The sequence below is a fragment of the Papilio machaon genome, chromosome 29 (genome assembly GCF_912999745.1).
Source record: "Papilio machaon chromosome 29, ilPapMach1.1, whole genome shotgun sequence".
In the NCBI taxonomy this organism is placed as follows: Eukaryota; Metazoa; Arthropoda; class Insecta; order Lepidoptera; family Papilionidae; genus Papilio; species Papilio machaon.
Window position 1 is genome coordinate 866,124 of NC_060014.1, and position 27,776 is coordinate 893,899.

The 27,776-nt window shown below is 33.5% G+C and overlaps 1 protein-coding gene across 1 annotated transcript; it reads left to right on the plus strand.

Annotated features, from left to right (window-relative positions):
* The first annotated feature begins 2,440 nt into the window (after positions 1 to 2,440).
* On the plus strand, positions 2,441 to 27,718 carry LOC106715648 (solute carrier family 2, facilitated glucose transporter member 1-like). The gene is made up of 12 exons (XM_045685328.1): positions 2,441 to 2,477; positions 12,654 to 12,752; positions 14,695 to 14,855; positions 15,447 to 15,557; positions 19,209 to 19,296; positions 19,628 to 19,841; positions 20,745 to 20,803; positions 20,994 to 21,195; positions 22,108 to 22,244; positions 23,342 to 23,444; positions 26,213 to 26,313; positions 27,554 to 27,718. Exons 1-12 carry the CDS (start codon positions 2,472 to 2,474, stop codon positions 27,689 to 27,691), a joined length of 1,419 nt encoding a protein of 472 aa, XP_045541284.1. The 5' UTR covers positions 2,441 to 2,471; the 3' UTR covers positions 27,692 to 27,718.
* Positions 27,719 to 27,776: the final 58 nt, after the last annotated feature.

Genomic DNA, 27,776 nt, shown 5'->3' on the forward strand with positions numbered 1-27,776 from the left:
TAATTTAAACAAAATGACAGCACGTCTCCAAGTTTCAAATTTCTCCAAATTTAACGATTAACGGACTTTTATTAACGGAAGTTGAGTTTAACGGAAGTTAACAAAAGCGTTAACACTTTTTGAAGTTAACTTAAAAGTTAATCCGTTAAGCAAAATGTTAACTTCGTTAATTAACGATTAACGGATTAACGAGTTAATGCCCAGCTCTGCACTTAACAATGTTCTTAAAACTGTTTACCTTAAGAATCCAAATGAATTTCGAGGAACCAGAATTAAAAGAACTGTCTGTTAAAATCAACTTTATTTGAATCATAGACATGTGAAAGTTCAAGTTATACTGGTCGCACGTCATACCGACAAGCCCCCAAACACTTCTATGCAAATCAAGCGAAAAAAGCGCTGAGCACAAAGTTAATTTACTTGATTTTGATTTTACTCTTAAATCATAAATAATTCTTGGACTTCAGAGAAATCAATATAATCTGAAATGCATTTTAACGACTTATCTGTTCTAATCTATATATATAAAAGAAAGTTGTGTTAGTTACACTATTTATAACTCAAGAACGGCTGAATCGATTTGACTGAAAATTGGTGGGCAGGTAGCTTAGAACCAGGAAAAGGACATAGGATAATTTTTACCCCGTTTTCTATTTTTTTTTATTCCGCACGGACGGAGTCGCGGGTAAAAGCTAGTATTTTAAAAAGGAAAGATGTGATTGTTTAATTGAACTCCGAAACTACTGAACTGATTTGAAAAATTCACTGTTGGGAAGTTACACTATGCCCGGGTTACATAGACTATATTTATTATAAGATTTTATAGTACTCTAAACAAATCAATTTCCATCGTTATTGCGATCTTTATAGCGGTTAAATTGGTTGAATCAAAAGGATTAAAATGTAATTAAACGATTATATTGTCTTTCCTCCGAAATAAATAAAATTCACGCCTGTAACCCAGAGGGGTAGTCTCACGGACCTCCAATTGGTGTGGCCAAATAAACCTCCCGCAATCCACTTTTCACCATTTCGGGAGACGGAACGTTACGGGTGGCGATCCGCGTCGTCGTATTTTTCTTCCGGGAATTCACACATATGTACAGGTTGTATCACGATGTTTTCCTTATGACGAACGTCGGATAAATGTACATATGTAAATCGAAAAACACATTGCAACTCAAGTGCTTAACTTCTGAAACAAACCCTTGTAAATAGATATAAGTCAAGTAATCTATATATATAAAAGAAAGTCGTGTTAGTTACACTATTTATAAGTACGGCTGAATCGATTTGACTGAAAATTGGTGGGCAAGTAGCTTAGAACCAGGAAACGGACATAGGATAATTTTTATCCCGTTTCCTTTTTTTTTTAAATTCCGCGGGAACGAAGTCGCGGGCAAAAGCTAGTTGTTGATATATGCCAAAACCAAAACGTAAATCTGCCCATTCTGGTGCTCAACTATTTATTATTTTCTTGTTAATTTATTCAAATGGCTTCCCTAACAAACAGGAAACGTCTATATTTGCAAGCTATATCACGCCAAATATACACGATTTCCTTAAACGCTATGACTATGTCGTAATAATGTAAGCTCACGAATCAAGTAACGTTTTTTGCCGCCAAAATTAAGGACTGCGTTTGAAAGTTGGCATAATAATACAGCATAGGACATACGCTATAAAAGAGGCTTTCTTTTAGTACAAGAATTTTTGAAATTGCTTCAGTATTTTTTGAATTAAACCAAAAAAACAGTAAAATCTTTTCTCTCATTAGCATATATAATTATAAAAAATCTTTTATAATCGAAAGCGCTGTGCGCTGCATGCTACGATGGTCAGACAAGTCTAGTCGACCGTCGACCGGTTTCTGTGACGTCATACCGGACGCATTCTCTTCGCTTCGCAGCGCGTCACGATAGTGTTGCCAGTTTAATAAATTTACAGTCATCTTGGCATATTTTTTGGAGAAGAAAATTAGTATTAATTTTTCACAAGTGGATCAATACAGTTGTGAATTAATACTGTTTAATTTATATTGAAAGAATATACATTTTTTTATTTTGTTGATTCTTCAGTTTTGTTTGTATTTCTTAATACCACATTTTAGTTATCCTATTAGGATCCAAATTTACATTTCCTTTTAAAACTGAGTAAATTTATTCTGTCTGACTTGATTATTAAAAGTGACATATATGAAAGAAAAAATTTAAGAACCAATTGGGAAAAAAATAAATGCATGCAGTAACACAGGCTACGGCGCGTCATTTGGTCAAATTTCGAACTACGTACGGACCGTGCGTAGTAAGACGAAACGTTCATAAGACGCTGCATTTTCTCGATGTTATAAATTATGGGAAAGTGAATTTAATTATTTGTCTTATTGTTTTAGTGAGAATATTAATGTGTATGAATTAAAAAAAGATTTTTTATAATAGTTGTGAATTGTGAATGATTTGAAATAAATCGAAATGGCGGTAAGTTTTATTTATTCAGTTTGTTATTCGACATTAATATTAATTCATGTGTGGCTTTACTACAGTGACCTTTGGCCTTTTTAATATTTTAATACAATTTTTTCCCGCCCTTTTAAATGTTAATCTTTTTTTACAATTTGAAAATAAAATAAAATTTAAATGTTCATTTGAATTAAATAACGGACTATTTTATTTTGTTATTTGATTGATAATTTCATATTTCAAGTCGACATCCTGTGGACAATGCGTCGCTTTGGGAACAAGTTGGTCGAATCGAGGTCATCCTGTTTTTTTTATTAGATATCGCCCAAACAATATCGTCCATTTTGTTTTTTATTATATTTTACGATTTCCGTTACTTTATGGAATTATTTAAACTTTCTCATACAGATACTTCGCTTTTATATTCTCTAGAATATTACGGAAATTGTATTTGTAGAGTCGGTTGGTATAAAAAACTAGTTTCTGGAATGTAACAGCTATTTCTCAACAATGCAACGATTAAAGCGATATTTATAACGGTTTTTTCTTACGTTTATAATGGGGGAATAAAACATATAACTATACCATATTTAAGATCATGTTTTTCGATCGCTATTAAGATCTTTAGATCGGTTAAATTGGAATGGATTAAAAATGAGGATCGTCGAAATAAAAACCGATAAATCACATTTTATTGTTATTTTTTATACTTTTCCATAGAATAATTTGATTTATCGCTTTTTGTTCCTACGTTCCTCAAATGTTAGTTAAAGGTATCTCGGATAAGGAAGGAGAGAGATCGATTATTGAGTTCGGATGATTTATTTATTTATTTATTTATTCTTTAGCACTTTTATAAGTACAAGGAGGACTTAATGCCTAAAGGCATTCTCTACCAGTCATCCGGTATATGAGAGGAAAGTATAATTATGATTGCTGTATTTTAAATGATAATAAAAACTCTAAAATGAATTCGCTTATTTTAGTATTTAAATTGTATCATTTTTTGGCGTTATTGTCGATATCTTTAGAAAAAATGCATTTTTTTTACTACGCAATATAGTCTTATGCGTAGTATTCTGTAGTAGGATTCTTTAAGATTTAGTTAAAAAAACATCTCAGGAGTACAATATAATACTTTGTAAGATTTCAATTGTACCAGATTTTCTTTAAATAAAATTACCATATGGTAACAATATGAGGTATTAATGTATGTACATATTTAATACAGTTCTCACGACTTTATCATAATTTACGCAGTTCAAAATTGTATCCCACATCCGCTCCCATTCTGTCTACCACAATATGTTTTATATCAATTTAATGACTAAATTTAGTAAACCACAGATTCAGTAATATTCGCTAGACAGAGAGCTGCTTGAAAATCACAGATTATGCTTTGTTCCCGTTTCAACTAAAAAGCGTTGCAGGTTGCAAATACTTCCTACTAATTCTATATTTATCCTCATTGGCGTTTCCAACATGGCTACCATCAGCGCTTTAATGGCGGAAATCAAATAGGCACAAAATACAACGTCTTATAGCCTAGTCTAGTTTAGTGAAGTAAACAAAGGAACATCAAGCTCCTGACATTCTTAAAATTCAATTTAAAGTTAAGCCGTTTAAGATGCAGGAGACGACACGACGGGTTTGTATGAATCGACATACATACAAACCCACATCTATCTATATATATAAAAGAAAGTCGTGTTAGTTACACTATTTATAACTCAAGAACGGCTGAATCGATTTGACTGAAAATTGATGGGCAGGTAGCCTAGAACCAGGAAACGGACATAGGATAATTTTTACCCCGTTTTCTATTTTTTATTCCACGCGGACGGAGTCGCGGGTAAAAGCTAGTTGTTTATATTATTAGGTGTCAAATGAGCAAGCGGTCACCTGAAACCTAAATAGGACAGTTGCCCATACACATCCACAATTGCAGATGCGTTGTCTGTTGCCTTTAAACTACGGAGGAGGGAATACACAGAACAGAACATTTCCCTTTCCTATTCGACCCCTTCTTCGTCAAATCCATTTCACTTTCCCCTCTTTTCCTTATACAAGTGGGAAGGGAAAAGGACTAATATTAATCCTCTGTCACGCACACTGATCAGACTGTAGGCGGAATGAATTCCAGTTGACTCCTGTCTTCTATTTGGCTCATTTGTGCAACAGATGTTGCTGGCGTTACATAATTAAACTGCTGCAGTGTAATGTAATTAAAAATATAAAAAAACCACATGTTTAGGTTCGCTGCTGTGTTATATTGCAATCCTATCTTACTAATATTATAAATGCAAATGTTTAGATGTATGTTTGTTTGAAGTTATCTCCGGAACATCTCAACAGATCTTGATGAAATTTGTCACAGATGTAGAACATAGTCTGGAATAACACATAGGCTACTTATTTTTTTTTAATTCCGCGCGGACGGAGTCGCGGACGACACCTAGTTTTAAAATAAATGTGAAATAATATATTTAAGGCATTTTTATTGTAAACGCGAGCAATTAATATATTACGTCATAAAATATTTTAATATTCAATTTTATTTGTCACGAATTTATTTATTAACAATTTTATTTATTATTGAAGAAAGATTTCATAAAGCATATAAACTTAGAATCAAAATTATAATTTAAAAAACTTAACAAGTAGTGTATGTGTTCTAGATTATGATCTACGTCTGTGCCAAATTTCATCAAGATCTGTTGAGTCGTTCCAGAGATACCTTCTAACAAACATACATCTAAACATTCAAACATTCGTATTTATAATATTAGTAAGATGGAAGAAAGTTTTCCTAAAGCATATAAACTTTGAAAGGACCGTAACATGATGTAACGTAAACATTAGAATCAATAGTTGACGTTTTGGACTTCGACCGCGCGGAATTAAAAAAATAATTAGTAAACTATGTGTCCTTGTAGAATGTTCTGCATCTATGCCAAATATCAGTGAGAACAGTTTAACGGTTTTTCTAATACTAAGGGTACTAAAATTAAGCCTACGACACACTCATCAATAGCAAACGCGGAACTGATCCACTTGACGTCTGTCTTCTGTGTGGTCGTGGTATTGCAGCGAATCATTCGTGCAACAGATGTTGTTGCTGTCTACTCCTGAAAAACTGTATGGAGGGGTTGAACAACTGCCCAGGTCGCTGGACAGTAGTCACAACACTGGGAATTGCATAGTCTCACATAAACCTGTTATTCCCAAATTCCTAAGGCATGGTAAAAAAGGAAGGTGCTATAATAATCTCGTCCAGTGTCTAATAGATCCTTACGTAACAATAATAAAACGTCTAACTTAACACTTCAGATTATCTAGAACTAGATATTACTAGTTTTTATCATCAACTAGCGGTCACCCGCGACTTCGTCAGCGTAGAATTAAAAATGTCCCTAATTTTCGCAACAAATTTTGAAGCTATATTCAAAATCTACTAGTCTTCTAGTTATTTAAAAAAAAAAATGGGACCCATCTGCAAGCACTTCCTTTCGATTAAAATAATTTTTATCAAAATCGGACCACCAGGGGCGGAGATTCGCAGTAACACACATAAAAAAAAAAATCAGTCGAATTGATAACCTCCTTCTTTTTGAAGTCGGCTAAAAAAATAGTTTTTAACATGCTAGCATGTATCAGTTACCTTCTCGTCCTAGAACCATTAAAATCTGTCCGGACCTTCTGGAGATTACCTGGAACAAATGCAGCCTTGCAGACAAACACAGATAGATAGAAATTTTAAAAATATGTTATTCGTTATCAGGTACGCATATCAATGATTTTTTATATATTACTAGCTTTTACCCGCGACTCCGTCTGCGCGGAATTAAAAAAATGCACACAAGATAAAAAAGTTCCTATGTCCGTCTCCTAGTTCTAAACTACCTCCCCATCAATTTTCAGCTAAATCAGTTCGACTGATCTTGAGTTATAAATAGTGTAACAAACACGACTTTCTTTTATATATATAGACATACAGAAACTCCAATTTTGTTAATATGTAGATACGATGTTATGAGATATGATTAGATATATGTAAATTGATGTACAAATTGTCTGTATGTTTGTATTTGTTGTTAGTATATACAAGATTCAATATTTAGTATATAAATCTGAGACTGTCACGTATTTTAAATCTTCCGAGGTATCTTATTCTTACTAATATTATAAACTAACTTTAAACCGCGACTCCGTCTGCGCGTAATAAAAAAAATGCACACAAAATAAAAAAGTTCCTATGTCCGTCTCCTAGTTCTAAGCTACCTCCCCATGAATTTTCAGCTAAATTAGTTCGACCGATCTTGAGTTATAAATAGTGTAACTAACACCACTTTCTTTTATATATATAGATGCGAATGTTTAGATGTTTGTTTGAAGATATCTCCGGAACGTCTCAACAGATCTTGATGAAATTTGTCACAGATGTAGAACATAGTCTGTAAGAACACATAGTCTACTAATTGAGTTTATTTTTTTATGCCGCGCGAACGGAGTCGCGGATAAAAGCTGTGTTAATAAAAAAATTTAACTTTATTCTCTTTGAGGTAAGAAAATCTTTTCGACAAGACAGACACAACAATATCTATATCTATATATATAAAAGAAAGTCGTGTTAGTTACACTATTTATAACTCAAGAACGGCTGAATCGATTAGACTGAAAATTGGTGGGCAGGTAGCTTAGAACCAGGAAACGGACATAGGATAATTTTTACCCCGTTTTCTATTTTTTATTCCGCGCGAACGGAGTCGCGGGTAAAAGCTAGTTTATGATAGTGTCACTGCAGTTGAATTCTACGATTTTAGAAAGTTAACTAATATAAAGGAGCCTTAAATCAAGTAAGAAATCAATTAGGGCTGCCAATCCTTACTAATATTATAAATGCGAAAGTAACTGTCTGTTTGTATCGCTTTCACGCCTAAACTACTGAACTGAAATGAAATTTGGTATACAGATAGTGTAGAACCTGAGAAAGGACATAGGCTTTGTCAATTAAAGGTAGGCGACTCTTCTGCGATTCCAACTGGCTTCTTTGATATCTTAAAATAAAAAAAGGATTCGTTTATGTTTGTTGTGCACATTTAGGGTAATAGTGTGTTGACTAAGACTAAGTAGACTTAGGGCAGGGTCTAAGCCACACATAGCGCGTGTTTAACGACAAAGCTGTGATGACAACCCTATAGTAGAACTGTTCTTGGTAAGAGAAACAAGACATCGAATACAGGTGTCGAATGATACGTTTCTGAGAATCATATCAACCTAATAGCCCCGTCTTCGCACTGTGGACGTTTATTTTTAAGAGAAATATTATCTGCTGCCAGAGACTTAACAAAAAAATATACTTAAAGTATTTGTTAAAAAAAAACTTGAGAGGTGTGTTGGGACACCCGGATGGAACGAAGTTCCTTTCAATTAATTAGTGAAGGATCTAATGTTTATTCTATGAATAAAAAACTTAAGTCTTCACAAGAAGTACATTTTATTTCTATGAATTTTTGTTATATATTGTCACGTCGTTGCCATGGTGAAGTAGCGCTCATTCGTCGTTAACATACTTACTATAGCAAAAAGTGTCGTGACAACTTTTCGTAAGAATTTTTTCCGTCTAGCCCCCTTTCACAACGCGCGTTAAGGAACTTCGTTCCAATCGTTCCAATAATTATTTTTTTCTGACATAAAAACGTAACTTATGTCCGTTTTAAATTTAATTCAGATCCGTTCAACCGTTTTGAAGTTTCTCGGCAATGTACATTTTCGCGTAGACAACTAGGAGCTCGTGATTTTTTTCTTACTTCAATGTACAAATATTTATTTTAGAAGATTGTTGGCTTCGATAATATGTAAAATGGATTACTGTTGACATATTAAGGTTGATTTTGTTTATTTAAAAAATAATTATCTTTGCCAAACTAAGTGTGCCTAAAAACAGATGTATACGCATATTGTGATAATTTTCATAGCCTTGGGATAAGTATTTTTTTATATCGTAAGATGGCAAACGAGCAAGCGTTCACCTATACGCCTAAATAGTGAAGCGACCGCTGCCTATAGATAATAGACATTCACAATTGCAGATGCGTTGACTTTAATAGACAGAGATGGGGACACACAGAAAGAGGATTATCCTCTTAAAATGCGTCCAGTGCTCAGTTAAATCCACTTTCACTTCCCTTCCATTCCTTAAAAGATACGAGCGGGAAGGGAAATTGGATATGACAGAGGAAACTCATAGGGTATATAATTTTTCTGTCGATTAATTCGATCTTTCCTCCGTCGATTAAAGGTAGACTACGCATGTCTAAAGCGGATGTTTATGGGCAGTGGTCACTTCGCTGTTTCGTCGTATTCAGGTAGCCACTTGCTCGTTCGCCACCTTATAATGTAAAAAAAAGTTTTACACTAGACAACCGAAACTCTAGCAATAGTAGAGTTCTTTTTTTGATTTTTTAATTCGTAATGTCCTGTCTATTGATATATGTTAAATGTAGTACCTATAATAGCTATATAAGTATAGTATTTTGTTATCTGTGGTTCAATGTCTGGAGACATGAGGTTATGTTTTTCCAAAGTTGTTTCCGAGGTTATATATCTTATATATAAAATTCTCGTGTCACAATGTTCGTTCCTCGTACTCCTCCGAAACAGCTTGACCGATTCTCATGAAATTTTGTGAGCATATTTAGTAGGTCTGAAAATCGGTCAACATCTATTTTTCATACCCCTATTAAGTTATTTTAACTGCGCGCGGACGGCGTAGCGGGCGACAGCTAGTATATATATAAAAACTTTGTATTTTTTCTTAAAGCGAAGTAAAACAAAATTGGAGGGTCTGTACGTTATTTAAAAAAATATTACTTTATTCAGACTATGTTGTGTTTATTTTTAACGATAAAGCAATTTTTTTTCCATCTGTCCGCAAATCTTTGTTTCGGGTAATCTCTGAAACGGATGGACCGATTTTGACATGTTTTAAAAGGTAGCTAATATATGCAGAAGTCATTTATATTTTTAATTAGCTGTCGCCCGCGACTTCGTCTGCGCGGAAATAAAAAAAAAAAACTTAATATGTAGCTTATATGTTCTTCCAGACTATGTATTATATCTATACCAAATTTCGTTAAGATCCATTAAGCCTTTCTGGAGATACCTTCAACCAAACATCTTTATCCATCCATCCATCTATTTTTTTTCTGTCATAAGAACCAGGAGAACCTGACAATAACAAACACAACAAAAAAAATCGGTCCAGACGTTCACGCGTGACCAAGGGATATATTTTTATATATATAGATTCCACTCGGACGAAGTAGCGAAAAACAGATAGTATTAACTTAAAATTTTGATATATTATTCATGCGAAGTCGGGTGTGGTTACTAAGTAATAAAAATTTACATATGTGGATAAAAGTTCTTTTGACATTTCCAAGTTGTTAAAATTCAAGGCCAACCACTGTACATTTTGAGATTAAATCATCGCTTTAAAACGTTATGTCATATCCTTACTTCTTACTAATATTATAAATGCCAATGTTTAGATGGATGGATGGACGTATGTTTGAAGGTATTTCGTAATTATGAAAATGGCGACATTAAACCGTGCAATCGAAGCCCTCATTGGACAAAATATGACGCTGTCAAGATGACACTATCAGTTTTGGAACGAAGTTCCTTATCGCGCGTTGTGAAAGGGGGCTAGACGGAAAAAATTCTTAGGAAAAGTTGTCACGACACTTTTTGCTATAGTAAGTATGTTAACGACGAATGAGCGCTACTTCACCATGGCAACGACGTGACAATATATAACGAAAATTCATAGTAATAAAATGTACTTCTTGTGAAGACTTAAGTTTTTTATTCATAGAATAAACATTGGTTCCTTCACTAATTAATTGAAAGGAACTTCGTTCTATCCGGGTGTCCCAACACACCTCTCAAGTTTTTTTTTTCTTCTTGGCTTTCACATGCAAACACTGTCAGTTCATATTAACTCCCTACCACAGACCTCTATTAATTGGACAGGCTATAAACTGTTGTATTTTGTGCCTATTTGATTTTCGCCATTGCGCTAATGGTTGCTGTTAGTTCGGCGGTGAGATTTCAAACTAAAAAAGCCTGTCACAGGTATAGTAGGGTTTTTTAATTATTCATTAACAAATGGCGTGATAATACCAACAAGATAACAGTCACGTGTAATAGTGATTCGTTTATCTCTACTTCCGTATACAAAAAAAAACTACTGCAGTAAAAACTTACGTCACCTATCAATTGTAAACAAATCTACGTAACAATGAAAAGGTATTCATAGAGGAAAAAAACATTGACATATCACATTACGTCACCGTTAAATTATGTACATAGTACATAAACAACTCTATTATGATGTTAATAAAACGAAATCCTCACTGATATAAGTTTTTTTTAACTTGATAGTTTATAGTCTAACGATGTGAAACTGTCCACTTACATTTTGACTTCTGTCTTACTAATATTATAAACTAGCTTTTACCCGCGACTCCGTCCGCGCGGAATAAAAAAAAATGCACACAAGATAAAAAAAAGTTCCTATGTCCGTCTCCTAGTTTTAAGGTACCTCCCCATCAATTTTCAGCTAAATCAGTTCGACCGATCTTGAGTTATAAATAGTGTAACTAACACCACTTTCTTTTATATATATAGATAGATATAGATGTACATTTCCATCAAACTTTATTTACTCCTACCTATATCTTGTTGTTTTTCACATATCTTTTTCCATACTTAAAAAGGCAAAGGTTAATGGCCAGTATGCCACGTATTTGACAGAATATTTAATTCTACACAAAAGATAGACTAGACTTTAAGCTCTTTTGTAATAATTGCAAAATTATATACTTAAAAATTTGTTACGTTTTATGTAAAATGTTAAATTAAAATATCTTACGAGTCCTATCACAAAACGACCAATTTAACAAACGTTCGGTAACACAAATAACACGTAAGAATGACTATTATTATAGAAAAAACCGTTGACCGTTTGTTTACAATGGCATTGACCTCAACTGAATCATTCGATAGAACCTGTTTAGTTCACTTTGAATCTATAACTATATAGTAACCAATTCTACGTCTTAACCATACGCTCTATCTTAGTAACGCTACGCCTCTATCTTAGTAATATTATAAATAAGACAGATGTATGGATGAATTTTTGTTACTAAGTGCAGAACAGCTAAATGGATCTCGCTGCAATTTGTCACAGATGTAGAACATAGTGTGGAAGAACACATAGGCTACTTATTAAGTTTTTTTTATTCTAATAACTACACAACACCGAAGATCGATGTTCAAAGATATTTTTTTTAAAAACAGCTTTAAAATAACTTAATCAAGTAGCCTATGTGTTCTTCCAGACTATGTTCTATATTTGTGACAAATTTCATCAAGATCTATTGAGTCGTTCCGGAGATAACTTCATACAAACATACATCTAAACATTCGCATTTATAATATTAGTAAGATAGTTACTAATTTAAGTTGCGTGACAAAAGATGCAAGCCAAGGCCATGAACGATTTTTTTTTATATCAAAAGATGGCAAACGAGCAAACGGCCATGGCACCTGGCACCTGGATTCGCCGCAATGGCGAGGCGACCGTTGCCCATAAACATCCGCATATCCGCGTTAACTACCTTTAATCAACAGAAATGGGACGCACAGAAAGATGATATTTCTCCTTACTATGCGTTTCCTCTTCCGCCAAATCTACTTCCCGTTCCCATCCTTTCCTAATAAGAAAAGGGTGGGAAGGGGAAGAGGACTAAAATTAGGCCTCCGGAGATTGCCATGGTAACGGTAATTCTCAGCCAATGTCGAAGACCTTCGTTGTCATTTGAGCATTTGAATTTTGATATTTTCAATTGAAAGTTTTACTCAATGTTTATAATAAAACAAAGTATTTCTATGTAACAAAAATTAATTGAATTTAATGCGGATAAAGTCGCATGAGAACAACTAGTTAGAAAAAAGTCATTGCAGTCGAATTTCACGACAAAAGACACGAGTATCGACTGCGAATTCGTCCTAGTGGAATAAAAAATAATTAGTAGTACCGATTTTGAAGTTTGGAATACGATGTTCGTCGTAGTGTAAGGGTAGGTTCGGGTGAATTGGTATATAACATTATTTGTTTATGAACAGGGTATGAACATGCGACTCGCATTCGCCATCCTGTCATCGGCATGCTGGTCTGCGTTCCAACATGGATATAACACTGGTGTCATAAATGCCCCTCAAGCGGTAAGTCTCTAAATTTTAAGATCGTTGAGTTCATGGAACTTCTATCAAAATATTAATATCCAACTTAAAGAACATTTATTAAGTGAATATATATATATTAGGGTGATTAAAAAAAAAATTTAATTATTTTTTTTTAACCGATACCCTCTCAAATGTTTTTATTTGATATAAAAAAAATTCTCACCAAACCCGAGCCCTATAGCTCAACTCTAAGGGGTCGCTACTGTTTTTTTATTTTCCCATTTAATTAACATGGGAAAAATCGTTTTTTGTTTTAAATTGAATTTACACATAATTAACGCAATTTTTTATAAAAAACGATTTTATATTCTTAAAGTAGAGTCTTCGAGCTTTCCAAAACTCTATTACAAAGTACAATTATCTTTACATAAAGACTAATTACAGCTATTTAAATATCACTAAATTTGAAAAATGCTTGGAATTTTTTTTTTTTTTGCACATTCCTCAAAATTTTTACTTAAACTATTAGTAAGCATTGAATTTTTATATATTACAAATTTCGAAAATGGTTTTTAGTACGTAGTGTAGGTTGCAGCACACATGATATCAATAAGATAAATGAATTAAGTGTATGATTACAAGTAATCATGGAATATAATTTTGTCACAATTTTTTTATATTAATGTAAAGATAATTGTACTTTGTAATAGAGTTTTGGAAAGCTCGAAGACTCTACTTTAAGAATATAAAATCGTTTTTTATAAAAAATTGCGTTAATTATGTGTAAATTCAATTTAAAACAAAAAACGATTTTTCCCATGTTAATTAAATGGGAAAATAAAAAAACAGTAGCGACCCCTTAGAGTTGAGCTATAGGGCTCGGGTTTGGTGAATTTTTTTTTTATATCAAATAGAAACATTTGAGAGGGTATCGGTTAAAAAAAAAATTAAAATTTTTTTTTGAATCACCCTAATATATATATATATATATGTCGCAATCAGAAGAAGAAATCAGCTCACTATATGTCCCCACTGAGGGGCTCGGTGCTTACCCTAAGTTAGGGGTGACTAGGCCATAGTCAACCACGCTGGCCAAGTGCGGGTTGACTTCACACATATTAAATTTCTTCTCAGATATGTGCATCACGATGTTTTCCTTCATCGTAAGAACGTCGGATAAATGTACATATGTAAATCTAAAATACATTGGTACATGACGGGATTCGAACCCAGGACCTGCAGATTGCAAGTCAATTGCTTAACCGCTGAGTCACCGACGCTCTTCAGCTTTAATAAATCGAAACTAAAACACGAGCTGTGTTCGAAGAGACTTCTTGTAAGATGCGCGTCTGACATTGGTCATTCTGGAAATATGGGTCGTAGCTTAAGCATTGTTTGTTGTACATGAGCCTATGAATCAATTATTGTATTAACCAGTGTATTCCTCTAATCCTATATTACCCACAAGTGATCTCAGTCAATAATAATTCTGATAGCGAGCCACCCCGACCGTTATATATATCGACGCTGGAAAGCATAAACGCTGTAACCCTTGAAATCGCGAATATGTTTTTCACACGTTAATAATTTCAACCATTATCAAACGATAATGATTTTATTATAGGTTAGCACAAACTACACAACATTGCTAAATACCGCATGCTTGTAGGCGTATCAGCTCACGAGTTATCATTTTTTGGCTCTCCTGTAAAGTTTATACTTTCGGGGTTACAGCGTTTACGCTTTCCAGCGTCGATATACATTTTTATCCTATTCGTCGTCAGCCAACGAGTGCCCACTTTTAAATCTGATTTAGTAATTAACTGTTGGTTTCTGAGACTAAATCTCTGTATAAAACATATCTTCATCCCTGTCATTATCTTTGACAAAACCAGAGATAACAAACAATATGTTTTAAACTGGGAATTTTGATGTAAGAAATTCAACAACGCTGTCTTAAATCTTTCTATCGTAATTTCAGGTTATGTCGAAATGGTTACAAATGGATGCACTAACAGGCACTAATGTCACCATAGATCCTGATGATGACCCTAAAGTGACAACAGTGTGGTCAGTAACCGTATCCATATATTGCGTTGGTGGCATGATAGGTGGCATATTAACTGGATTTATAGCTGACAGGTGAGTTTCTTACAACTTGAGTGAGGCAGCAAATTTTGCCTCAAAGTAGTTAATCTTACCAATAGCGTTGCCAGGATAGGTAGGCTTTTTGATTGCGTGTTCGGCCAAAATAAACGGTTGTCCGGCTTTTGTTAGGCTTTTTAAATTACCCAAACGAGAGTGTACTTATTAATAATGAGACAAAATCCTAAATAATATAGGGTGCCCGACCTTTCTACCCAAATGTCTGGTCAAACTGTCTGGTCTGTCCGGCTAGTAGGTTTGGCGACCTGGAAACCCTACTTATCAACTTGGCGTTCCAAGGACATTGTCGTGTTGCGCAGCTCCGTATCCCGTTAAGCCCCAACACATCTAAAATTGTTTTGTGCACAAATCTAGCGAAATTAATAACTTCCAAGATATCTGAACACATGTACAATTAAGTATATTTGCCTCGACGAGTACAGTTTTGTAGTTTGTTCATTTGTCACCTTATACTATAAAAAGGCAGAAATAAAAATCTTGCCTCAAAGAGGCAGTAAAATCTATATTCCGTTGCGATGTATTAACTAACCTACATATTAAACTAATTACGAATATTTCATATTTCAGATTTGGTAGAAAAGGCGGTCTATTACTTAACAATGTTTTTGTCTTCCTTGGAGCGGCGTTTCAAGGTTGTTCCAAAGTCGCAAATTCCGCTGAATTGCTTATAATAGGAAGGTATGTTAAATGTCAAGTAAATATAAAGAAATAGTACACTTTAAAAATTAAAATTTGATTTAAGAAGAATTAAAAAAACCCTATGTGTTCTTCCAGACTATGTTAAATTAACTTATAACGAACATCCATCTAAACATTCGCATTTATAATATTAGTAAAAATAGCTGTCAACCGCGAATCTGTCCGCGTGGAATAAGTAACCTATATGTTCTTCTAGATTATGTTCTATATTATGTACCAAATTTCACCAAGATCTGTTGATAACTTCATACAAACAAACATCTAAACATTCACATCTATATCTATATATATAAAAGAAAGTCGTGTTAGTTACACTATTTATAACTCAAGATCGGTCGAACTGATTTAGCTGAAAATTGATGGGGAGGTAGCTTAGAACTAGGAGATGGACATAGGAACTTTTTTATCTTGTGTACATTTTTTTTATTCCGCGCGGACGAAGTCGCGGGTAAAAGCTAGTTTATAATATTAGTAAGATTATTACAAAATGATTTCGTTTCATAATCAATAAGTTAATATTTCTATTATTTCATTATTACTATTGCGTTGATTTGTAATTTCGTAAGGTTTGTAAACGTAAGATTCGACTGTAACTTGTGTCGCCATTTCGCACATTCTCTGTCAAATAAGATAACAAGAAACCAATCAAAAAGTATTTGTATATTTTAACAATTATATTTTTGGAACGAAGTTCCTTATCGCGCGTTGTGAAAGGGGGCTAGACGGAAAAAATTCTTACGAAAAGTTGTCACGACACTTTTTGCTATAGTAACCATGGCAACGACGTGACAATATATAACGAAAATTCATAGAAATAAAATGTACTTCTTGTGAAGACTTAAGTTTTTTATTCATAGAATAAACATTGGTTCCTTCACTAATTAATAGAAAGGAACTTCGTTCCATCCGGGTGTCCCAACACACCTCTCAAGTTTTTTTTTTACGTAATTTGGGTCAAGTGTAAATTGTAAAAGTTTTAACAGGTTTTTTTATATAATTTTTATATATTCAGAGACTAAAGTAAAATATATTACGATACAAATATCATTGTGAACGTAAAATAGGACCTTGATTTGACTATAAACGTTCAAGAGAAATATTTTTCCCTTCTACTAAAATCGTTATCGATTTTTCAATTATTATTTAATCTATATTTTTTTACTGAATGTCAAAATAAAACGTATGTCCAAAGCAGTAATGTTTCTGAACAAATAAAAAAAGAACTGTGGTTAAGCTGTTGTAGATAAAGTATTGTTTTTCGGCTATGGCGCAGGCTAAAGTCTTTCTTCCATACTGCCACAGGTGGGCACAGTTAATCGAAAAGTTAACTTCGTTAATCGTTAATTCGTTAATTAAAAAATTAACTTCGTTAATCGTTAAAGCGTTAAATTCTCGAAAATTTAACGCAAGTTAAAGTTAATCGTTAACAGTTAACCATACCAAAATTATACATACTAATGTCACACTTATTGTGATGACACTTGATTAACATAGTAATTTGACTATACATTCTATAACACATTAGTATTAGAGACAAGTTTGGATGCATTATAGTATATTTCAGTACGAGTGCGGAAAGCCTGTCATTGCAAAGAGTTCCGACAAATGTCTACCAGAGCCGAGGCGCAGCCGAAGGTGAGGGTTGACAGTTGGAACAAGTTGTAATGACAGTTCCGCACGTGTACTAAACAACTATTTTTAATACAGTTGCGAAAAAATTAAGCAATTTAATAGAATAATAAAAACACAATAAACTCAACTAAAATGTTTGAAAAATGGCGCCAACCGTAAAAGAATACAAACAGAGATTTTTTTTGTTTTCTTCACCCATTCTGGGCAGGCAAAGGGAACTATGCCAATACGGCCAAGTCTTCAGTAGATTATTTTTATTGATATGAAATGAAAATAAAATTTAATGAGCTGAAATAAAATGAAATCTAACCTAATTCATTGAAACAAATCATTAAATCTGATATTGTAACAAATTAGGAGCTTCTTTTTAGAAACATCTGCATGAATATTAAAAACTTCAATGATTTTTTTTTTTGTAAAAACTTCGTGGTTGATTTTTTCTTTAAAATAGACATTATTTTGACAGTTGGGAAAGAGAAGGCACAAGTTTGGAAAAGTTGAAGAAAAAGCACGAGTAAAAAAGTGTTTAATACAGTAGCTCAAAAAATGGCGTATTGCAGGGACGAAGAGCGTTCGGAATGTGGGCTATTACATACTCTTGCTTTTATATACTCGTAATGAAATATACTATTTCGAACCTTCTTTTTGATTTCGTCATGTTGGTCACGTCTTTCCCGGATGCTCTGATGCATCACTCTTGCACGCGAACTTCACATATATCAATTATCAACTCGTTCGTTCACCATTCGAGTCGCCGACAGTCGCCCAACATAGCTGAACTTACGAGCGTGGCGTGGCACGTAATTTAAACAAAATGACAGCACGTCTCCAAGTTTCTAATTTAACGATTAACGGACTTTTATTAACGGAAGTTGAGTTTAACGGAAGTTAACAAAAGCGTTAACACTTTTTGAAGTTAACTTAAAAGTTAATCCGTTAAGCAAAATGTTAACTTCGTTAATTAACGATTAACGGATTAACGAGTTAATGCCCAGCTCTGCATACTGCCTAGTCTTTATCGTAGAATTTTTCCTTTAATTTATATATTAAGTTTATTTATGTCTTTCGTAAAACAGTAAAATAATTAATTAACTAAAGTATTGTGTTTTATTAACATACGTAGTCTTGGAAATCTTATAGTCCTGTAAGTGTTGAAGGATTATTCTAAGACCAAAATCTTCGTTTAAAACATATTGGTATCCCTGTTTTGACAAAGATAATGACAGGTATGAACACATGTTTTTTATTAAGCGACTAGCTTTAACCCCCGACTCCGTCCGCGCGGAATAAAAAAATAGAAAACGGGGTAAAAATTATCCTATGTCCGTTTCCTGGTTCTAAGCTACCTGCCCACCAATTTTCAGTCAAATCGATTCAGCCGTTCTTGAGTTATAAATAGTGTAACTAACACGACTTTCTTTTATATATATAGATTTCGGTCTCACAAACCAAAGATACAATAACAAGTACAGTTAGTTTCGTTCGCAGTATGCAAGTTACAGGAATAAATTTTTCAAAGAACTTACGAAACCCTTTCTAACAAATTATTAATTAATGTACAATGTAGAATACATTATTTCGAATAATTTTATACTTTAATGTATTTTCAAACTAACAATTACTGAATATACGGAAAAAACTTTAAAAAAAAACTTGACAGGTGTCAAGGGACACCCGGATGGAACGAAGTTCCTTTCTATTAATTAGTGAAGGAACCAATGTTTATTCTATGAATAAAAAACTTAAGTCTTCACAAGAAGTACATTTTATTTCTATGAATTTTCGTTATATATTGTCACGTCGTTGCCATGGTGAAGTAGCGCTCATTCGTCGTTAACATACTTACTATAGCAAAAAGTGTCGTGACAACTTTTCCTAAGAATTTTTTCCGTCTAGCCCCCTTTCACAACGCGCGATAAGGAACTTCGTTCCAAAAATATCTAATAAACATGTTCGACGCCATTTTTTGGACTTAAAAATCTGTCTTAACTCTTCCAGGTTATTGATTGGTATAAACAGTGGTTTGAATGCTGGCCTAGCTCCGTTGTATTTGGCTGAAATTTCTCCTATCTCTATGCGTGGCTCGGTAAGAATATAATAAAAATTAATATCTGTTTGTGTTTTACTTAAAAACTACTGAACATATTTACATACTGTTTTTTACTAATACATAAAGATTTAAATCTAATACAATGTCTATTTTTAAAAATAATTTTTTATGAATATTCAAAAAAAAATAATTAAAAATAGTTTTTTTTGTTGAAAATTTTCGTTAAATCGTTAAACAATTTAATGAAATATGTGTTTTTTTAACACCTTCAATGCTATTACGATTTTTTTAAATCTAATACATTTAGAGTGGGTGGCATTTTGCGTGTTAAACTTTAGTTTTTAAAATTAAATAATTTTATTCACAGATCGGTACAGTTTACCAGCTTGTGATAACAATTACAATCTTACTCTCACAAGTCCTAGGTCTTGAAGTTGTCCTAGGTACAGAATGGGGATGGCCTTTGCTTTTAGCTGTAACAGCTATTCCTGCAATTATACAATGCGTTACTTTACCTTTTTGTCCGGAATCCCCTAAATATCTTTTATTAAATAAAGGACAAGAACTTCACGCACAAAGAGGTAGGTTTATTTATTACTGCAAATAATTTATGTATAGTTTGACCATTGATTTTGGTAAGGTTAATATAAACTAGCTTTTACCCGCGACTCCGTCCGCGCGGAATAAAAAATAGAAAAGGGGGTAAAAGTTATCCTATGCCCGTTTCCTGGTTCTAAGCTACCTGCCCACCAATTTTCAGTCAAATCGATTCAGCCGTTCTTCAGTTATAAATAGTGTAACTAACACCACTTTCTCTTATATATATAGAAGATGTATATTTTTTATAATTTAACGGACGAATTTTATAGTCAATATCGTAACATTTTATTATCTACTGCTCATCATTTTTTTAGCCGACTTAAAAAAGAAGGAGGTTATCAATTCGACTAGTATTTTTTTTATGTGTTATGGTGAATCTCCTCCCCTGGTGCTAAGATTTTGATAAAAGTTATTTTAATCGATAGGTAGTGCTAGCAGATGAGTCCCATTTTTTAAAAATAACTAGAAGACTAGTAGATTTTGAATTTAGTTTCAAAATGTATTGCGAAAATTAGGGACATTTTTACTTTCAGCGCTTACATAGGCTTAACTATAGGACCTACATAAAAATGATATATATAGAAGAATTGTAGCTCTTTAAATGTGCTAAATAAAAGTCCGCGATAGCATATATCTATCTTTTATAGTTTTCTCACAATAACCATTTTTTTCCTTTAGAAACATCAATTTGTAAGGTATATTGTAAAAAATAACCTCCTTTTTTAAGTCGGCTAAAAATATGTTACGGAAGAATGAAACATCCTGTTACAAGTGTTCTATACTTAAAAGGATGCTTCAACAACTGGTTTAATATGTTTTTAGTTCAAATAAACTATCCTTGGTTATAAAAAATGCTACAATTTGTAACTTTTTCATTATTTTAGCTTTGAATTGGTTAAGAGGTGACGTCGCCGTTCACGGAGAGATGGAAGAAATGCATCAGGTTATTAAAAAAAAATTATTTTTATCACCCGACTGACTTCAAAATGTAATTTTTTTTTGTGTTCCATCGTAACTTAGAACTTAAATAACTGAACCTAATTTTAACAGGTTTCTCAAAGTGTCTTAGTCAGTCGGATTTTTAACAAATAAATAATGTGTTTGTGCCTATATTTTGTTCTATTATAATACAGGAAGCAGAAAAGAATAAAGTCAGTAAAAAAGTGACGTTCCGGGAATTGGTCACAAATAGACAACTTCGACAACCTTTAACAATAGCTTTAGTTGTTATGATCGCGCAACAGTTCTCTGGAATCAATGCTGTTATATTCTTTTCCACGGATATATTCAAGAAAGCTAAGCTCAATGAATCTCAATCTCAATACGCGACATTAGGTAAGTAAGAGAAGACGGGTGTTAACTGCTAGTTTCCATTTTGATCATCGTCTGATGAATAGGCCTTTGAAACAAGGGAAAGGAAAGTGTAATTTGTGGGAGGGAGGGAATGAAAAAAAAAAAAAAAAAACAGCCACGAAATATTTTAACTGCGGTAGATTCAGCAACAACAATATTTTATGGGCATCGTCCAGTGAAATACCACGACCACACAGAAGACAGGTGTCAAGTGTGATCTTGGAGGCCTAATTTTAGTCTTCTTTCCCTTCCCACCCTTTTCTTATTAGGAAAGGATGGGAAGAGAATAGAAAGGGGAAATATCCTCTTCTCCGTTGATTAGAGGTAGGCAAAGAATCTGCATTTGCGGATGTCTGGGCTGGTCTTCTCGCTATTACAGCGAATTTAAATGGCATTTTGTTCCAAGCGGAGCAAGCGGCCTCATGAATTCGCCGAAATGGCGAAGCGACCGCTGCTCACAGACATTCGCAATTGCAGATGCGTTGCCTACCCTCAATCGACGAAGGAGATGCACAAAAAGAGAATATTTAACCTTCCTATGCATCTCCTCCATCAAATCCACCTCTCCTTACCATCCTTTCCTTATAAGAAAAGTGTGGGAAGGGAAAGAGGACTAAAATTAGACCTCATAATAGGCCTTGTAATACAAAAATGTCTTTGGTAACATCATTTTTGGGATTTATATTTCAACTAGCTTTTAGCCGCGACTCCGTCCGCGCGGAATAAAAAAAAAAAAAAACTGGGTAAAAATGATCCTATGTCCGTTTCCTGGTTCTAAGCTACCTGCCCACCAATTTTCAGTCAAATCAGTTCGACCGATCTTGAGTTATAAATGGTGTAACTAACACAACTTTCTTTTATATATATAGATAAGATGTAATTATCATATGTCAGGTATGGGAGCAATGAACGTGGTGATGACACTAATCAGTCTTGTGCTGGTCGAAGTCGCGGGTCGGAAGACTCTCCTGATGACAGGATTTAGTGGCATGATACTCTGTTCTGTGGGTCTTTGTGTCGCTAGCTTATATGTGAGTATAACTTCTGATTTCAACTGCTATAACTCTCGGTTGCTCAGGGGTTAAATTTAACTTGCCTTCTGCTTATCCTGGGTTCGAATCTTGTCCACCAATGTGTTTTTCTATTTACGTGTGAAGTCAACTCGCACTTGACTGTGGTTGACTATGACATAGTCATCTCTAACTTAGTGTAGACTCTGAGACCTTCAGTGGGGATGTATAGTGGTTATGATGTAGAATGAGGTGACGTCCAGGGCGTCTGCCATAAGGGGGCGCCGCGAGTGCCATAGTCTGATATGGTGGGAGGCATAAGGTTCAACCTAAGATATTCTATCTTTGGAAGATTTCCCCAACACAAAAAAAAGATCGCCGCAAAAATCTTCTTTAGGGCGCCGCAAAAATCTCGTTTAGGGCGCCATAAAAATATTGTTTAGGGTGCCGTAAAAATCTCTTTTAGGGCGCCGCAAAAATATAATTTAGGGCGCCCCAAAATTATAATTTAGGGCGCCGCAAAAATCTCGTTTAGGGCGCCGTAAAAATCTCGTTTAGGGCGCCGTAAAAATCTCGTTTAGGGCGCCGCAAAAATCTCGTTTAGGGCGCCGTAAAAATCTCGTTTAGGGCGCCGTAAAAATCTCGTTTAGGGCGCCGTAAAAATCTTGTTTAGGGCGCCGTAAAAATCTTGTTTAGGGCGCCGCAAAAATCTCTTTTAGGGCGCCGCAAAAATCTCTTTTAGGGCGCCGCAAAAATCTAGTTTAGGGCGCCGGAAATTCTAAAACCGGCCCTGACTCTTATATCTTCAGAGTTTTTGTTCAGATCGACTTTATAACTTTTACTATTAGGACTTGTATTTTATATTTGTTAAAACACGTGTTAAACTAAACAGTGTTCTTGAAGTAATTAAGTTAATTTTTAGTATTAACATTTTTTACATTAATTTAATGATTAGCTGTCGCTTCGTCTGCGTGGAATAAAAAAAATACTTTGTGTTATGTTCTAAATTTGTGACAAGTTTCATCAAGATCCGTTGAGCCATTTTGCAGATAACTTCAAACAAACATCCATCCATCCAAACATACGCATTTATAATATTAGTAATGTTTTTTTTCCAGACGGAACATATGTGGGTGTCATACCTCTGTATCGGGCTTGTCATCTTATTTGTAGTAACATTTGCAGTTGGACCAGGTTCGATTCCATGGTTCCTAGTCACAGGTGAGTTAGTAATTTAGTTATAAAATCTTTAGATTACAAATTTATAGAGCGGACATAAGACATTTCTTATTTAATAAAAAAAAATTAACGAATTGCCTAATATATAAAAATCTACTAGTTCTCTAGTTATTTAAAATAAAATAAAAAATTGGACCTATCTGCAATCACTACCTATCGATTAAAATAATTTTGATCAAAATCTTAGCGCCAGGGGAGGAGATTTACGGTAACACATAAAAAAAATACAGTCGAATTGATAACCTTCTTCATTTTGAAGTCGGGTAAAAATATTTTTAATGTCCGCTCTACTAATACTTTAATATCTTCTAGTACATATCTTATTCTTCTTCTTATTATCTCTCTTACTTTAAGGATTTTACTAAGGAAGGATAGGGATATACTTCTGTGGGTCTCTTCCTCTGTCTAGTAAAGATATCGCTGCGCAGATCAGGGATCCCCAAACTATTTTGTACAGTCAGCTTCATAAATATAGTGGCAGTCAAGATATCCAAATATATAGGAACACCTAAAGTGATCAATTATATAAGTACAACCAAAGTCATCAAATTAATTGAAGCATCCACTCTGCTCAAAAACATCGGAGCGTTCACATCGTCATATATATGAGTACATTCAAAGTGCCCATAATTATAGTTACAGACAGAGCGTCAATAGTAACGAAGCATCGAAAGTATGCAAAAATATCGTAACATTTGACAAAATTGAACTCTATCTCTATTCACTTATGATACACTTTGAAATATACTACTTCGGTTAAATTCATTTGACGCTTTGTATCAACATAATAGGTAGTCCAGTAAGTTCGTTCCGATTTTCAATAGGTATTTTAGAATAGACCCGAATATATTACAATTATTGAAAACATATGACATGTTTACATAACACATACATACTAAAAGAGGATAACTTCAGCCATATTTTGACAAATGGTAGGACACGATTCGTTCTTTTCTATTAGTTTTATAAAAACTGATTGACTTAATTTTTGTCGAAATAAATAAGACATTTTGCTATAAAATCGAACAAATATAATTTAAAAGACGTATGCCAAAACTTAAGGGCCTTTAAAATTTCCCTTAAAAATGGGCACGAACTTATCGGACAACCCAACATTTTTCTTCTTATTATTATAACGCTTAAAATTTATAAATTTACGATACATGACAGATACCTAATCTATATATATAAAAGAAAGTCGTGTTAGTTACACTGTTTATAACTCAAGATAGGTCGAACTGATTTTGCTGAAAATTGATGGGGAGGTAGCTTAGAACTAGGAGACGGACATAGGAACTTTTTATCTTGTGAGCATTTTTTTTATTCCGCGCGGACGAAGTCGCGGGTAAAAGCTAGTAAGTAACATCAAATTTTACTCTGTCACAATATGTGCTAGTTTCAGTGTTTTACTATTTTCGCCGCGGTACGTAAGTTTAATGGTTCGAATCCCAGGCTTACAAGGTTTTTATTTTTCAATATTATCAATCACATATAAAGCTTGATTTTTTTTAATGAAAAGGAGAAATCTGGTAATGTACTTAGAATATGTTTTTTCTTAACAAAAACAATTTTAAATTTTAATTTTTGGGGTATTAAATATTTAAATAAAATTAATAACGGTTAGGTTCGGCCATCTCGGGATAAAGCGAGTGGGCGGAGAGTGTTTTCACTTGTCATTGCGGTCATTGAAATTGAATTCTACTCGTATATCCATATCCTTGAAATACATTTTGAAAGTATACAACTTCTGTTAAATTAATTAACAATTTGTATCAAAATATTTTTCTCTTACTGTTAGGTATCTTCAGTCCGGTTGCAGTAGAATTTTCCAAGCATAGATTTATTACACGTATTCGATGTCGCCTGTGACTTAGTCCGCGCGGAATTAAAAGACGGAACTTACAATAACAAACGTGAACAATAAAATAGTAATAGTAACCAATAATTGTTGCGATAAAGTTCAATTTTATATAACGCTTTGATAATAAAATTAAAAACCTTAAAAAATGTAAAAATAAATATACATAGTTTGGGATTCGAATCGCCAAAACTGCGTATTACAGCGAGCAGTTAAGCCGTAAAGCCAAACTGTCATATATGGTGACAAATTAAAATTTGATATTGCTTATCTATCTCGTACCTATCTGTCATGCGGGACGTAAACTTGAAGTAAATAGCAAAAAAATGTTTTGATATAAAATGTCAAATGAATTTAAACGAAGTAGTATATTTCAAAGTGTATCTTAAGTAAATAGAGATAGAGTTCAATTTTGTCTAATGTTACGATATTTTTGCATACTTTCGATGCTTCGTTACTATTGACGCTCTGTCTGTAACTATAATTATGGGCACTTTGAATGTACTCATATATATGACGATGTGAACGCTTCGATCTTTTTGAGCAGAGTGGATGCTTCAATTAATTTGATGACTTTGGTTGTACTTATATAATTGATCACTTTAGGTGTTCCTATATATTTGGATATCTTGACTGCCACTATATTTATGAAGCTGACTGTACAAGTGACCCCCATTTCCAAAATGAACTGTTACCTCAGACCCCCAAAGCCAAATTACCTACTTTTAAGATCAATTATTATTATTTTTAATTCTGACTTAAGTCAATAGAAGACAAAATGAGAATTAGTAATGCTTTAACTTAGATATCGACCTCAAGGGGTTAGGGAATTCCTTCTTTAGGTGAATTAAGATGGCGACTTGTCAGTTATAAGTGTAAAGTTAATTTTCAGAGTTATTCAACCAAGCAGCTCGTCCAGCTGCTTCTTCAGTAGCTGTCACCGTCAATTGGACAGCTAACTTTATTGTTGGACTTAGTTTTCTGCCTTTATCTGTAAGTATAAAAAACCTAAAACATGCTCGTATATAACCAGTCCAGATAAAGGACATAGGTAGGCTTTTTGATTGAGTGTCAAAAATAAACGGTTTTACAGCTTTTGTTAGGCTTTTTACATTTCCCAAACTAGTGTACCTATTAATACTGAGACAAAATTCTAAATAATATAGGGTGTCCGAACTTTCTACCCAAATGTCCGGTCAAACTGGCTGGACTGTCCGGCTTGTAGGTGTGACATGGCAACCCTACTCGCATACATCAGCTGTCAAAGTCTTGTCAAAATCTGTCCACCCGTTCCGGAAATAATCCGGAACAAATACGAACTTAGCAATCACGTTTACAAAATATGTTTTTTTTTCTCAAAATATTACATGCAGACTATTTATTAATATGTATACTTGAAGCGGAATTATATCTTAAACGACTTGAACAGATTTTGACTAGTTTTTTTTTAAACAAATAATATAAGTTCGTTGTATTCGGTACTCCATTTTCGTAAAGTTTACGTAATAAAAAAATAAAGGTACATCATATTTTTCTAAAAATCTCTATAAATAAATAAATGACGCTGATGAAATTGATTTTAGCAAAATAACATCGAAGCGCCATTACATGTGTAGTGTAACCATGAGTTGCGTAATTTAGATTTATTTTTAAATTAATTTTTTTTATTGACTTATATGATCACCTAATATTATTTGATATTATATAAGATAAAAAAATACCGATACTTGAGTATTGAATATTTGGCAAATATCGTAAAATAATTTTCTTAAGTTTTTTTTTCTTAAGTTTTTTTTATACTAGTGTAAAGCGACCATCGACTATTTATTCTCCCTTTATCATCTTGAAAAGTGGGGGGTGGCTGAAAATCAGCTCGACACTGTATCCTAACCTGTGTTGGCGAAGCTGAGCCACCTCCTTTTGCCATCACTGAATATTGTAAATTAGTTTTACCGCGCGGAATAAAAAATAGAAAACGGGGTAAAAATTATCCTACGTCCGTTTCCTAGTTCTAAGCTACCTGCCCACCAATTTTCAGTCAAATCGATTCAGCCGTTCTCGAGTTATAAATAGTGTAACTAACACCACTTTCTGACTATATATATAGATTGTTGTGTTTTAATTTTTTTTTAATTTCTATGGCAATAAAAAGTTTATTATTAGTATTATATTCAATACTTAAGTATTGTTATTATCTCACCAATCACCCTGTATATGTTTTTTTTTTTTTCAGTTGGTGCTCGGAATGAATACGTTTATTATATTTGCTATATTACAATTATTATTTCTATTATTTATTAAATGTAAAGTTCCCGAGACAAAGAATAAGACTGTGGAAGAAATAACAGCTATGTTCAGACAACAGATGTAAAGGTGGGTTTACATTGACGTCCATTTTATAAAAAAAAAAAAAATAGGATAAATATTTTTTTTTATTATTCTAAATTTTAGATACA